This window comes from Syngnathoides biaculeatus, chromosome 19 (assembly GCF_019802595.1).
Source record: "Syngnathoides biaculeatus isolate LvHL_M chromosome 19, ASM1980259v1, whole genome shotgun sequence".
Taxonomy (NCBI): domain Eukaryota; kingdom Metazoa; phylum Chordata; class Actinopteri; order Syngnathiformes; family Syngnathidae; genus Syngnathoides; species Syngnathoides biaculeatus.
In genome coordinates this window covers 14,493,061-14,505,287 of record NC_084658.1, presented here as the reverse complement: position 1 = coordinate 14,505,287, position 12,227 = coordinate 14,493,061, and the positions used below count along the sequence as shown (strand labels likewise).

Below are 12,227 nucleotides of genomic sequence, written 5' to 3'. Positions count from 1 at the left end.
TTTTTAAATATATAAGTACGTTCGACTTCCGCTCGGCTGCGTCGAGACAGCTGTCCTATCGCGAGAGCTTCGCTTTCGAGAACCTTCCAAGTCTCGCGATGGTTACGTCGCGAGGGCCTCTCCAAGGAGGTGTGCTTCATGGCGGTCACGGAGACTGCGGTAAATATTTTGCGTCGATAAATGTCGCATGTTAACTGAATTTCTACTCAAGCGGACGTCGTTTAACAAGTGCGTGGACTCCAAATCTGTCGAAATGTGGTGTTTGTCGATGTACTTGGCCCATGTAACGGGGCGGAAACGCACTTTTGCTTTTCGCGCTATTGTAATGAATGGCTAGCAGTTGCTAGTCGGTTAGCATAAATGCTAACTGTCTGAAACGGGGCCTAGATAATCTCTTCGGATTTTTGCCATTTCTGCGTCATTTACCCAATTTGAATATTTTGTTTTAGATTCCCATCGATCTAAGAGATGCTATAGTGCAGATAAGGGTTAGCCTTTTGCACATTTGTTGTCCATATACTTTGAATGAATACCAGGAGCGGGCTAACGTGTCAACGCAGAACTGCTTTTCAAAAAATACGGATATATCTTTTACTTACTTGTGCGATGAGGGGCCCGTTTATTAATTTTGAGGTAGTCTGATTTTTTTTCCCTCTTTTCTCTCCCTTAGAATTTGTTAAATTGTTGAAGCTTCCCCCATCATCCTCCCCTCGGGGGCTTCCCTTCCTCAGTGTGGTGGATCCAACCCTTAACGGGATTGGTAGGTCAGGACTTTTGAACAAAAAATTCAATTTTAAAATCATGTTTAATACCTTTTTTCCTGCAAAAACCACGTTTTTTAAATTTGAAATGTAGAAGCGGTTTTAAATACAATTTTCAATTTTTTCTATTGTAATAACTTCAAAAGAACTACATTAAAGATTAAAAACATTGAACAATATTATGAGGTTTTTGTGTACTAAAATGTTTTACATTTTCTGGTATTTTATTTATAGGGAGGCGACGCTATGACGATGGAGAATGGACAGGGCACAGGCTCAAAGCTTGGCCTGCCGCCCCTCACCCCAGAGCAGCAGGAGGCGCTGCAGCGGGTAGAGAAGCAACCTAGCAACCCAAACTAATCATTTGAACATGACAATTTTGTTGGATTTCAATCTAATTTCCTTGCTTTGTGCCAGGCAAAGAAGTATGCCATGGAGCAGAGCATTAAGAGTGTCTTGGTGAAACAGACCATTGCCCACCAGCAACAGCAGCTCACCAATTTGCAGGTGAGATGTACATTTTATTCCCTTGCGCGCGAAAACATAAATCTGTCGGCTGTGCAGGCTCTAAATTATTAAACGGTATCCTTTTTTTCCAACTATCTCTTGTTTCATAAATTTAAAAAAAGCTCATTTGGATGCTTTTTTTTCCCCTCCCCACCTAATTCTCCGCCATGCAGGGAAAAATAAAAGAGCATGTGTAGTGGGTGTCCTTTTTGTGCCTATTGTGTTTCTTTTTTTCAGGTGCCAGAAATCCCCATGAAGGCATTGGTTATCAAAAAGTGTGTACTGTGTTCTCCTCAAAGGAAGCTTGTATGCTAATTGTGTTGATTTTTTTGTCATTAAAAAATGGAGGAGGCAAGTCGCCCAACTATGTTTAGTGAAGTCTGCTTCTAGAGTAGGAACAAGCACATTTGTATGTCTAGGTGTAATCTTTTTTTGTTTTGAAAAGAAAATAAAAAAAAAAAGAAACAAAAAGCTAAGGGATATCTAACCTACTTTTCAGCACCTTTTTCGTCTTTACTGTCTTTCAGATGGCAGCAGTGACTATGGGCTTTGGAGATCCTCTCTCACCTTTACAATCGGTCAATAGATTATTAAATTTTTTTCTGTGCGCATTCCCAATGGAAAAAAAAAAAGGACTGTTGATTTGGCACCAATCCCTTGCATTTATCTAAACAAGTAACATTTTTTTTAATATGCTGCTAGTTTTCCTGCCGTTAACGATTGACAAAAGTTAGCTTTGAGAGACACTTAAACGCAACGTGAAGTCACAGTGGGGCTTTTGGGACAGAAATCTAGATTTAAAAAAAAAAAAAAAAGTTCTTGCGCTTTACATTAAAGGTCTAAAAGCCGTTCCTAAAACCATCCCAGGACGGGATCACGCAGGGTTAGTATTTGTCCTGTTTGTTGGACTTAAACGAGAGCTGCAACACACATCTGAAGCTCTTGTTTCCTTGGTGATGGAAAACACATTAGATTTTGTTTTAAATTCAGCGCTGCGTCTTATGCTTTCCTCATATTTTATTTGGATTTCATATGATCTCCAAAGTTAGTTTTTTTTACTACTTTTTTTTTTTTTTTTTTTTTGGGGTACCTTACTTGCATCCCTGGACTACAGGTCAGTTTCTGAAGCCAAATGTTTGTGAGGGCTGTGCATGTCGATCACTTCAGCGTTTCCTCTGCCTCCATAAGCCATTTGATAACTCTTACACATGTACGTAATTAGACATCTTCCACTTATGGTCTGTCCTCTTAGATTACCTTACCTCATTATCTTTAGACCGCCCCCACCCCTAACTTTGAATTGGCGTCAGGCTACTTTTGGGAAACCAAAGCACAGTAGAAAAATACACATTATTATTACTTTCCCGTTTGTGTGTGCGTGTGCATATTCTTCCCCTCCTTCCTTTTTGCTCTAACGCTGACGCGCGGCCTTTTTCCCCCCACCCCGGTCGGCAGGTTGCAGCCCAGCGGCAGCGCGCTCTCGCCATCATGTGCCGGGTGTACGTGGGCTCCATTTATTACGAGCTCGGCGAGGACACCATCAGACAGGCCTTTGCTCCCTTCGGCCCCATCAAGAGCATTGACATGTCTTGGGACTCGGTGACGATGAAGCACAAGGTCAGTGGGTTGTCTTGTTAACGAGAGCGCGGAGGAAGGGAAGAAAAAAAAGATCGAGCACGTTCGGTTTTCACTTTGAATCTGGTGGACCGCACAGGGCTTTGCCTTTGTGGAGTACGACGTGCCAGAGGCTGCCCAGCTGGCTCTGGAGCAGATGAATTCCGTCATGTTGGGTGGGCGAAACATTAAGGTGAGTAGACTGGAGTCTTTTCACACTAATGGTAAGTTAAGTCGAATAATTGTGGAACCTCAGAAGTCCCCAAAGCGCCCTGAAAGCAGTCATAGAAGATCTGAGTGGAAGTCCTTTGTTCAAACAAGTTTAGCCCAGTTTCTTAAACATAAAAAAAAAAACAAAAGACTTAGCTCTTTTAACCCATTCATGGGCAAGGTGGCAATTTTTTTGCCTTATTGAGATAAGTCTTCTAACAGGCCACAATCAAGGAAATAACACTTCTTTTTTTTTTTTTTTTTTTCCAATAAATAAAAACCTTGTGGGCAGCGTCCCAAAACTGGGACGGGTATGTTATCAGTTCACGAGAGATATGTTTATTAATTCTTATTCTAGAACGACACTTGCGCATTAATAATACTGATGTATTAGCATTTTGAAGACAAACTTGGTTATACTGACCTTTCTTCTCTAGGAAAAACGCTCCGTGTGTACTTGAGGCGGCCATGTTGAGTCAGGAAGGAAAGGGAAATAACTCCCGTGCTAACTTTAACCGATGCGTTATCCTCTCCTGATATCAAGTTATGGCTTCAGATTAAAACACTTTAATATTTTGTTATACTGAAGGATACAATGCGTGAAAATCATGATGTCCCAAAAATGGGATGCTGCCCACGAATGGGTTATTAATTTTTAGTTTAGTATTGTTATACACAGTTTGATACGCAGCACCATGGGTAGATTCAGGAAAGTTATAACTTTACCCAGTTAATGAGCGCTTAATATATGATAGCAAGTAATCACGCAAAAAAAAATTTCGACACCTAAATCGCTCTTCTACATGCTGGAGAATGGACCTTTCCGATGTCGATCTTAAGCACTGATAATAATTCAATCAAACTCAGAGAAGATACAGCCTTGTTTGTTATTGTCCACATTTAGTTGTACGTGCGGTCTTCCGCGAGCCTTAATCCACCGTAGACACTTCCTCAACTGCGTTTTAGGTTTTGGAAAATGCATCAACCTGGCAGGATATCTTTCATCAGAATTGCACGTTCGCCAAGCGCGTTTGAGGACCATTTTCTTCGTAACGTGCGCTTTTCCGAGCGCACGCTACTGACGACCGGCATTGGTTGTGGGACAATACGGCGAGTGGGGCGTGTCAAGCCAGGGGTTAAGACAATGCGGCAATCTGATTGGCTGGTATTGTACAGGTGATTGACAGGTCGGAAAGGTCCATTGAGGTTCTACTGTGCGGTATCATTTCGAATAGGCTAAAATGCAGTTCTTGTTTATTGAATAATGCCTTAAAATTTCTCCTTGTGACCTCAATATGTCAATACTAATTTTTGTTCCTTTTGCCTTGTCTGTCTTTGTTGGTTTGCAGGTGCGTGGCAGTGTGATGTGCGTGCGTGCGCGTGTGTTGAGTGTGTCGAATGTGTTGCTTCCACATTTGTATCAAGGCCTGTTCCTAGTGACCTCTGACAGTGCGATTCCCAGCGGCGCGCTGCATCACTCTGTTGCTACGTTGTGCCGATGATGGGCTGCGCCTGGTTGGTGTTGCTTGGCCGCCCCATCTGTAGTACAGATCCCAGTCCCGTCTAGATGGTCGTCACTTAAAAGAGAACTAAAAACAGAAAATAGAAAGAGAGAGAGAGAGAGAGGGTAGTTAAGCAGAGCTAATGGTAGCAGTTTCAAAATATCTTGAGTCATTTCAGCTGAGGAGTTTGGATACGGGTGGGGAAAAATGTTTTGATTTGGCCCGGCGTGCAGTAATAAAAACTGATTAAGAGCTAAATTTAAACTGTAATTCCTCATAACGTTAGATGGCGTTGCGTCGTATTTTTTTCCACACATTCCGTCGTACCAAATTTAAAAAAACACAAATTGAATGTCCCCCACCCCTGATTTAAGGATTGAAATACCGTGGTGCCTTGACTTATGAGTGCCCCCAACTTCATGTTCATGCTAGCAGCTGCCATTTTTATTTTAATTTTTTTTCCCTGTGTTGCAAAATTTAATACAAATGGGCTGTGGATAACACCGGTGCTTGAGTAAAGTGAGCAAAAAAAAAAAAAGACCTTCTGTTGCAGATTCACTTTTGTCATGTATTAAAAGACGAGCAAAATAAATACTCTCACAAGAAGCTACAGAAGCCCAAAACACAGCCCCAGGCGCTCATACACCAATTGAATTTCATCTTTCACCTGGCCACGCCCTTTAAAGGCGCACACATTATCCTAATGTACAGTAAATACACAAAAATTTCTCTACATTCTCATTTTTGTGTGTCTTATTGAGAACACACATTTATTAGATTTGTGTAAAAATGCTAAGTCAAGGTCCCACCGTATTGCCCACGAGAGAACCGCATTCCATCAGATGGAGTGTCTTGATCAGACAGCTGCAGCGAGTTGAGGTCCGGATTTCGGAGTTTGCCCTCGGTATCCCATAGCAACCCTCCCCCCCTCCCGTTAAGTAGCCCTGCTGGTATGATCTGTGCTATAGGTTGGGCGGCCAAGTAACATCGGTCAGGCGCAACCCATCATTGACCAGCTGGCAGAGGAAGCGCGCGCTTTTAACCGCATCTACGTGGCGTCGGTGCACCCCGACCTGTCGGACGACGACATCAAAAGTGTGTTTGAGGCTTTCGGGAGGATCAAATCTTGCATGTTAGCCCGAGACCCCACCTCAGGGCGGCACAGAGGCTTCGGCTTCATCGGTGAGCCGGGTGCCGGGTTGGGCGGCGGGGGCGTCGGTCCGTATCCCCGCCTCGTTGCCCTCTAACTACAATCTTGTTGACTTTCAGAGTACGAAAAGCCTCAGTCGGCCGTGGACGCCGTGTCTTCTATGAACCTCTTTGACCTGGGGGGTCAGTACTTGCGGGTCGGCAAGGCGGTCACCCCTCCCATGCCCCTCCTCACCCCTACCACTCCCGGCGGCCTGCCGCCGGCAGCCGCCGTGGCCGCCGCGGCGGCCACTGCCAAGATTACGGCCCAGGCAAGTATGAATCCCTTCCAAAGGGATTTAATGGCCTTCCAGGTAAATATAAAAATAAGTGACGGCCAGTTTGCTTTTAATTGAGGTGACTGGGAGAACGCCAGTTTAGCCGACTCACTTTTGAGTACAGTGTTCCCCGTTAATTGTTTCATTTCATTTTCTCTGCCGCCTATCCTCACGAGGGTCGCGGGAGTGCCGGAGCCTTTCCCAGTTGTCAAGGACAGGAGGCGGGGTATCAAGTGTAAATCCACAAAATATTGACGTGCGATAGAATTGAAAGTCTTTGTCACTATGTAGACATGTAATAATTGATTCACAACTAATTGATTATCTATTGACAGCCGATTGAATAATAATTTTTGGAGACCTTGTATATCGCAAATTGACAAAATCTCTGAAATTTTAGCCTCGTATGTCTAAATATTCTGATTTCTTTAGTCCTCCTTGAAAGTTGAGTGAAATTTCTATTTAATCCAAATAATGTATAATTATATTATAATTTTGTGTGTGTGTATATATATATATATATATATATATATATATATATATATAATTACAATAATTTAATATGCTTTTATTGTGGAAAAATGATCAGCAGTTTTGGTGATGATTTTCTAATGCCTGTTAAGGCCCAAACCTGTTACTGAAGAATAGGTTGTTTGTGCACAATTTGGAATAATATCCTGTTTTTTTTTATATTGGAATGGAAATTAACTTTTTCAAATTTGATTTGTTAGAATTATACTTCGAAACCTAATTGTAAGGAAATAAATGAATGTGTATTAGAAGAAAATAGAGTCGAAATAAAAATTATACGATACTAAACATGGTAATATTATACATTGCCAATAAGTGATGCACGTTGGATTAATGTTTTGCACAGGCTGCAATGAATTCAGGAATATTTTAAATAGAGGGGGAAAAAAAACTTGTGTGTGTATGTTTTTTTTTTTTTTTAATTACCTTTAGATGCCAGGATGTGCCATAAAAGCACTCATATGCTCCTCAACTCCCTTTGACGGTGTTCCTTGTGACCGGGATGGCTCTAAAGCATTACTCAATTATTATGTCGGGTTTTGACCAGAGCGCAAAAGCGGCGGCGAACAGAAGTTGTCTCCCCGCCTCCTCAAAACTCTCGGGGAACACTGTATGTTCAAAAGAACAGATTCAGTTATTGATCTCCATTCAAGGACGCTCCCATTCACTGATCGGATGTGCAAGCTTACCGACTTCCCTTAGTAAGAACAAGTTAGTTTGATTACTAAGAATTTTTTTTACAGTTGGCTAAATTATTGTGCCCGCCTTCCCCTGTCGAGGTCCTGCGCTCAATCTTCGGTCACACCGTGTTGATTGTTGACTGTGCTGCCTCTGTGCTGTGCTCTTGTGCGTTTCCCTTACCTAATGTCTCCGCTCCCCCCTGCCCCCCCCTCTCTCAAGGAGGCCGTAGCTGGCGCGTCAGTCCTGGGGGCGTTAGCTGCGCCCCAGCTACTCAGTCAGCAGATGGGGATACCGCAGGCCGTCATGGCCGCGCAGGCGCCCGGCGTCATCACAGGTGAGTCAGGTTGTACGCTTATCACGACGAGTGTGAGCCCCCGTTGATGATGGAGGGTGCAGTCCACACCTGCCCGTCAAATAAATATGAGCGGAGAGCGCGTCACCCGTGCGCAAAGTTGCGGAAGTCTCATTCGACATCCGAGCGGTCGCCATATTGCCTGCAACGTCCGTTCATTACGTCACAACGGAACAATCGCCATTGGAAACAACGCTGTGGCCCCTACCGTGGGACGCGGAGGCTCTTTTCAAAGAAGAGAACAGCTCACAATCGAGTGAAGTGACCGGGGCAATGTTACCCTCTCGTTTTCGAGCTATATTTAGATATGCGGATCACTTTTAACTAACGCGTCCGTCGACACATTTAGTACCCCTGATTTATGTGCGCGGATCTTGTTACATTCTTGGTTGAGATTTTTACAAGAATCATGGAAAATGACGCTCTAGATTTGGCTTCGCGGGCCACATAAAATCATGTGACAAGCCGGGATTTGAGTTTGACACCTGTGCTCTAAATGTCTTTGTCTGTTTGTAACAAGGCTTTACTTTAAGACACTTAAATTCGATCAAGCAAATATTAAGAATTGGAAAAAAAGTAGACAACCTCTGAGAGTTAATTTTACGGCGGGAGGGGGAAAAAAAAAAACAGCCTAACATTTTATTTTCATTCTCTCCCCTTTTAGGAGTGACTCCAGTGCGACCCCCCATACCGGTCCTCCCCCAGGTGGGCCTGGTGAACCCCGTGCTGGCGTCGCCGCCCGTCCTCTCCAATCAGGCACTGGCCACTGCCCAGTTGCAGGAGAAGAAGGAGGAGAAAGAGGAGACGCTCCAGGACGGCACGGGGCAGGAGATGCTGAGCGACCAGGAGCACATGAGCATCTCGGGAAGCAGCGCCAGACACATGGTCATGCAGAAGCTGCTTAGAAAGTCAGAGGTAACGTTTCTTGGGGAGAAGCCTGAACGGCAAATGGAGTAAAAATATTACCAAGAATTGAAAATAAAATAAAATTAGACGAAAATGCTAAATATTAGACACCCCCATAAAATTATACACACACACACACACAAAAAAAAAAAAATTAGTCGAAACCACTATTGAAAGTGTTTAAAAAAAAAAAGTTATTTCCAGCCTTTTTTTCACACGTTTTCAACCCTGCGGTGATGCGCTTAATTTGTGCGTTTTTTTCCAACGGCCACAAGGGGGCCCTCAAGCGCAAAAAGTACAAATGAGGCCGGCGGAATATATGTCGAGGAAGTGACTTTTACCGACTGCGCTAGTGTGTCTCTGTTGTTTTTAATGATGTGTGTCACTGATATCGGTAAGTTTTGTTTTAACCGGCCCTGTCAGTGTTAGCCCAGTGCTAGCGTTAAACTCTGTGCACTGTCTTTTTTTTTATAAATATCTCGTTTCATTCTGGTCACTTGCGGCGTATGAATGAACAAAATGGTTTTTCCTTTACAAATGTACTCGGTGAGGCTTGTAACCCGGTGCGCTCTGTAGGCCGGAAATTACAGTCCCCAAAATAATCACACCAATAATGCAAAAATATAACCAGCTTGGAAAATGAATGGATTTGAACCTTAATTTAAAAACTTCCACACAAAAAAGAAAAAATATATATTTTTTGCGTGGCTGGAACAGATTTGGCACCATTTCTAGGCACCATTGTTAACGGAACAAATTCTCACATTCCCAAAATTCTCACATTTTTAGCTCTCCCAAAAAATGTGCAGTTCAAAGCCAGCTTCCTTTTGCCACATTTTAAGTTGACCACTTAATTCCACGATATTTCTGCTGATGTTGACTTCTGTCGTTTCTGCCCAAATTACATTTCTTAATTTCCTCTAGTAGCAAAAAAAAAAAAAACATTTTTTTTTTTCCTTTTTTTTAGTCCACAGTAATGGTCCTGCGCAATATGGTGGGCCCGGAGGACATCGACGACGACCTGGAAGGGGAAGTGACCGAAGAGTGCGGCAAGTTTGGCTCGGTCAACCGCGTCATCATCTACCAGGAGAAACAGGGCGAGGAGGAGGACGCCGACATCATCGTCAAAATCTTCGTGGAGTTTTCGATGGCGTCGGAGATGAACAAAGCCATCCAGGCGCTCAACGACCGCTGGTTCGGGGGGCGCAAGGTGGTCGCCGAGGTGTACGACCAAGATCGCTTCAACAGCAGCGACCTGTCGGCGTGAGCCACTTCCACACCCGTCATTCCCGTTGCCGTATTTGTAATTGTCATTTTTTTAACAAAAAAACAAGAATAGTTGTTTATTAATGATGCCTCGTTGGGAGTTTTTGTTTGGCTTTGTGACCCGTGAAGACTCCTCTGTTCTGCAAGTTACACATTTTTGTTTAACCCAGACCTGTAAACATACATTAGTTATTTTTTTTTTGGCCTCATTTTTTTTTCATGACATGGAATTGTTTGAACATGTAAACACTGTTTGTTTCTACAATTAAAGATTATTTGTCCACAACTTCGGTGATGCACGTTTCTTCCTGGTAATTCACTTAATATAGTTATACTTTTATCAGATTTAATATAAAAAAGGGGGAACTACAGAGAAATGTTAACTCAGCTAAAATGTACCAACAAAAATGGCCAACTCATACCTGGAAAAATTAAAGAATTTTAGAGAACTAAATTAGATAGAAAAAAGAAAGCTTTACTAATCAAATATCGAAATCAAATTGGTTAAAAATATTAGATTGGGTATAATAATAGTCCTGAGTAGATGGGTGGGGGGAGCAAATAGTTAAATACAAAACTACAGTAATACACAACATTTAAATAGATATAAAAACAAAGGAATGAATGTTAACATTTAAAAAAAAATATGAAGTAGGACAGGTTCCAATACTTAAAATTGAAGCTAAACAGCAACTCAAAAGTACACGACCTTCTTGTGGTATATGGAAGAATCCTTCCCAAAGTAGTTCAACTGTATTTAACTTTTAAACTCAATATTCGCATTTACGGAGTCCCTACAGGGATATTGAAGAAGAAATAAACAAACTGGTTTCTCATTGTAATGAGTAACTTACTCATTACTCAGAAACCAGTTAGTTTTTTTTTTCAGTGTCCCTTTGAGGGCTCTGTAGTATTTAAACCTTTACTCAGCGACATTTTTTTGTTTGACTTTTATGTTCAATACATTTTATTTGAATTATTATTCAAGTAGAGATTTTTCGGCGGTACAGTACTCGTAAATCTCGATTTGTTGAAGTTCTAGCGTTTGGCCTGCTAGGTGGCGCCACGCATCCAAGGCCCGGCGACAATAGCGCGTCAGGGGGGCCGGAACGCCGCGGTCCTATGGCCGCAAACGTAGCCCAGCCCCCTCCGTGCGCCTGACCGGCCAGGCAGAGGCTCAACAGAAGCGGGGAAGAACCTCTGGGCGCCCGTGTTCGGAGAAAAGCTTTTACAATCACTGCGGGGCATCTCCCCCCCCCCTTCCCCCCACACCTAAAAGAAAAATTCGACACGTTGACTTTTTATTTTTTACACGGAAGTAAGCAGCGGCTTCTTTTTTTTTTCATCACATCTCCTGCGGTACTTGTGGAAGCTAACGGCGGCTATTGGCAAGGCACAATAGACGCTAGCTACGGATGCTAACCGTAACTAGCTCGCTATCAATACAACCCGGCGAGGGGGACACTCGGTACCCCGATGGACGCCGTGTTGAAGCGCCCTTGACTTGTTCGGCTCCACCTCGACCTTCCGGCGGCGGTGGCTCTCTCGACACCGCCTGACAAGTGTTTTTTTTTTTTTTTTTTTCCGGGGGGCTGAGACACCAGGATGGTGGCGGTGGTAGCTAACTTCGAGGCAAACAGTCCGACCCGAGTGAGACCATAACTGTCTTTTTTATGTCTTTTTCATGTCAACAACAGAAGGAAGGCGCTAATATTCCTCCTGACATTGGCCGGGGGATTATTTTTTAATTGGATTCCGGCCTGCTGGTTGCGAGAGCGAAGCAACCCCCCGCCCCCCCCCTCCTCTAAACATCCAGCCGCACTTAACCACGCTTCGTCCTCCGATGCGGAGCCTCCAGTGACACCCGCCCGGGGGACCCTCTCCCTCCCTCCCCGACATGCTCAAGTGTATCCCGCTGTGGCGATGCAACCGCCACGTCGAGTCGGTGGACAAGCGGCACTGCAATCTGCAGGCGGTCCCGGACGAGGTCTTCCGTTACAGCCGCAGCCTGGAGGAGCTCCTGCTGGACGCCAACCAACTCAAAGAGCTGCCCAAGGTAAGCTTTTTTTTTTTTTTTTTTTTTTTTTTTTCTGGGGGGGCTGCAAAAAAATCTACGTGGAGTATCAGGCATCCTCGCACAGTTGTTTTTCCAGCTGCATGAGTCAAACATGCGGGGGGAAATGAGTCCCCTATTGTCCCTTATGAGGATTGGCGGCAATATAAAAGTGGATTTAAGGCCTCCAGGAATGGGATGAATAACAAAAGCAACCCAATTGACTCGGTAAAACATGACAAAAGTGAACAAGTGGTTTGTCTGCAACAGTGCAAAAGTGCATAAGATCAATGGCAAAACCATCAATAACTACCGTATGAAATATGTCAAGTTTAGTTTAAAACTTGCTTGAATGCTTCAGCGAATGTCTTGAATGGG

The 12,227-nt window shown here is 43.6% G+C and overlaps 2 protein-coding genes across 14 annotated transcripts in view; both read left to right on the top strand.

Annotated features, from left to right (window-relative positions):
• Positions 1–45: 45 nt before the first annotated feature.
• LOC133492455 (poly(U)-binding-splicing factor PUF60) lies at positions 46–10,082 on the top strand. Of its 7 annotated transcripts, none has more exons than XM_061804653.1 (12): positions 46–159; positions 671–764; positions 996–1,091; positions 1,179–1,268; positions 1,796–1,846; positions 2,724–2,885; positions 2,983–3,075; positions 5,563–5,776; positions 5,864–6,096; positions 7,492–7,606; positions 8,289–8,539; positions 9,498–10,082. In XM_061804653.1, exons 3-12 carry the CDS (start codon positions 1,008–1,010, stop codon positions 9,795–9,797), a joined length of 1,593 nt encoding a protein of 530 aa, XP_061660637.1. In that variant the 5' UTR covers positions 46–159; positions 671–764; positions 996–1,007; the 3' UTR covers positions 9,798–10,082. The 7 variants fall into 7 exon arrangements, with proteins under 7 accessions (XP_061660637.1, XP_061660634.1, XP_061660638.1 ...); XM_061804650.1 differs by having other exon boundaries at positions 47–159; positions 671–760; XM_061804654.1 differs by having other exon boundaries at positions 48–159; positions 671–760; positions 5,864–6,054.
• Positions 10,083–10,928: 846 nt separating this feature from the next.
• Positions 10,929–12,227, top strand: part of scrib (scribble planar cell polarity protein) — a 57,000-nt gene continuing 55,701 nt past the window's right edge. For all 7 annotated transcript variants that reach the window (XM_061804902.1, XM_061804903.1, XM_061804900.1 and 4 more), the window contains exon 1: positions 10,929–11,852. In XM_061804902.1, the coding sequence (XP_061660886.1) occupies positions 11,694–11,852 (159 nt within the window). In that variant the 5' untranslated portion in view covers positions 10,929–11,693. The remainder of the gene's footprint in view (positions 11,853–12,227) is intronic.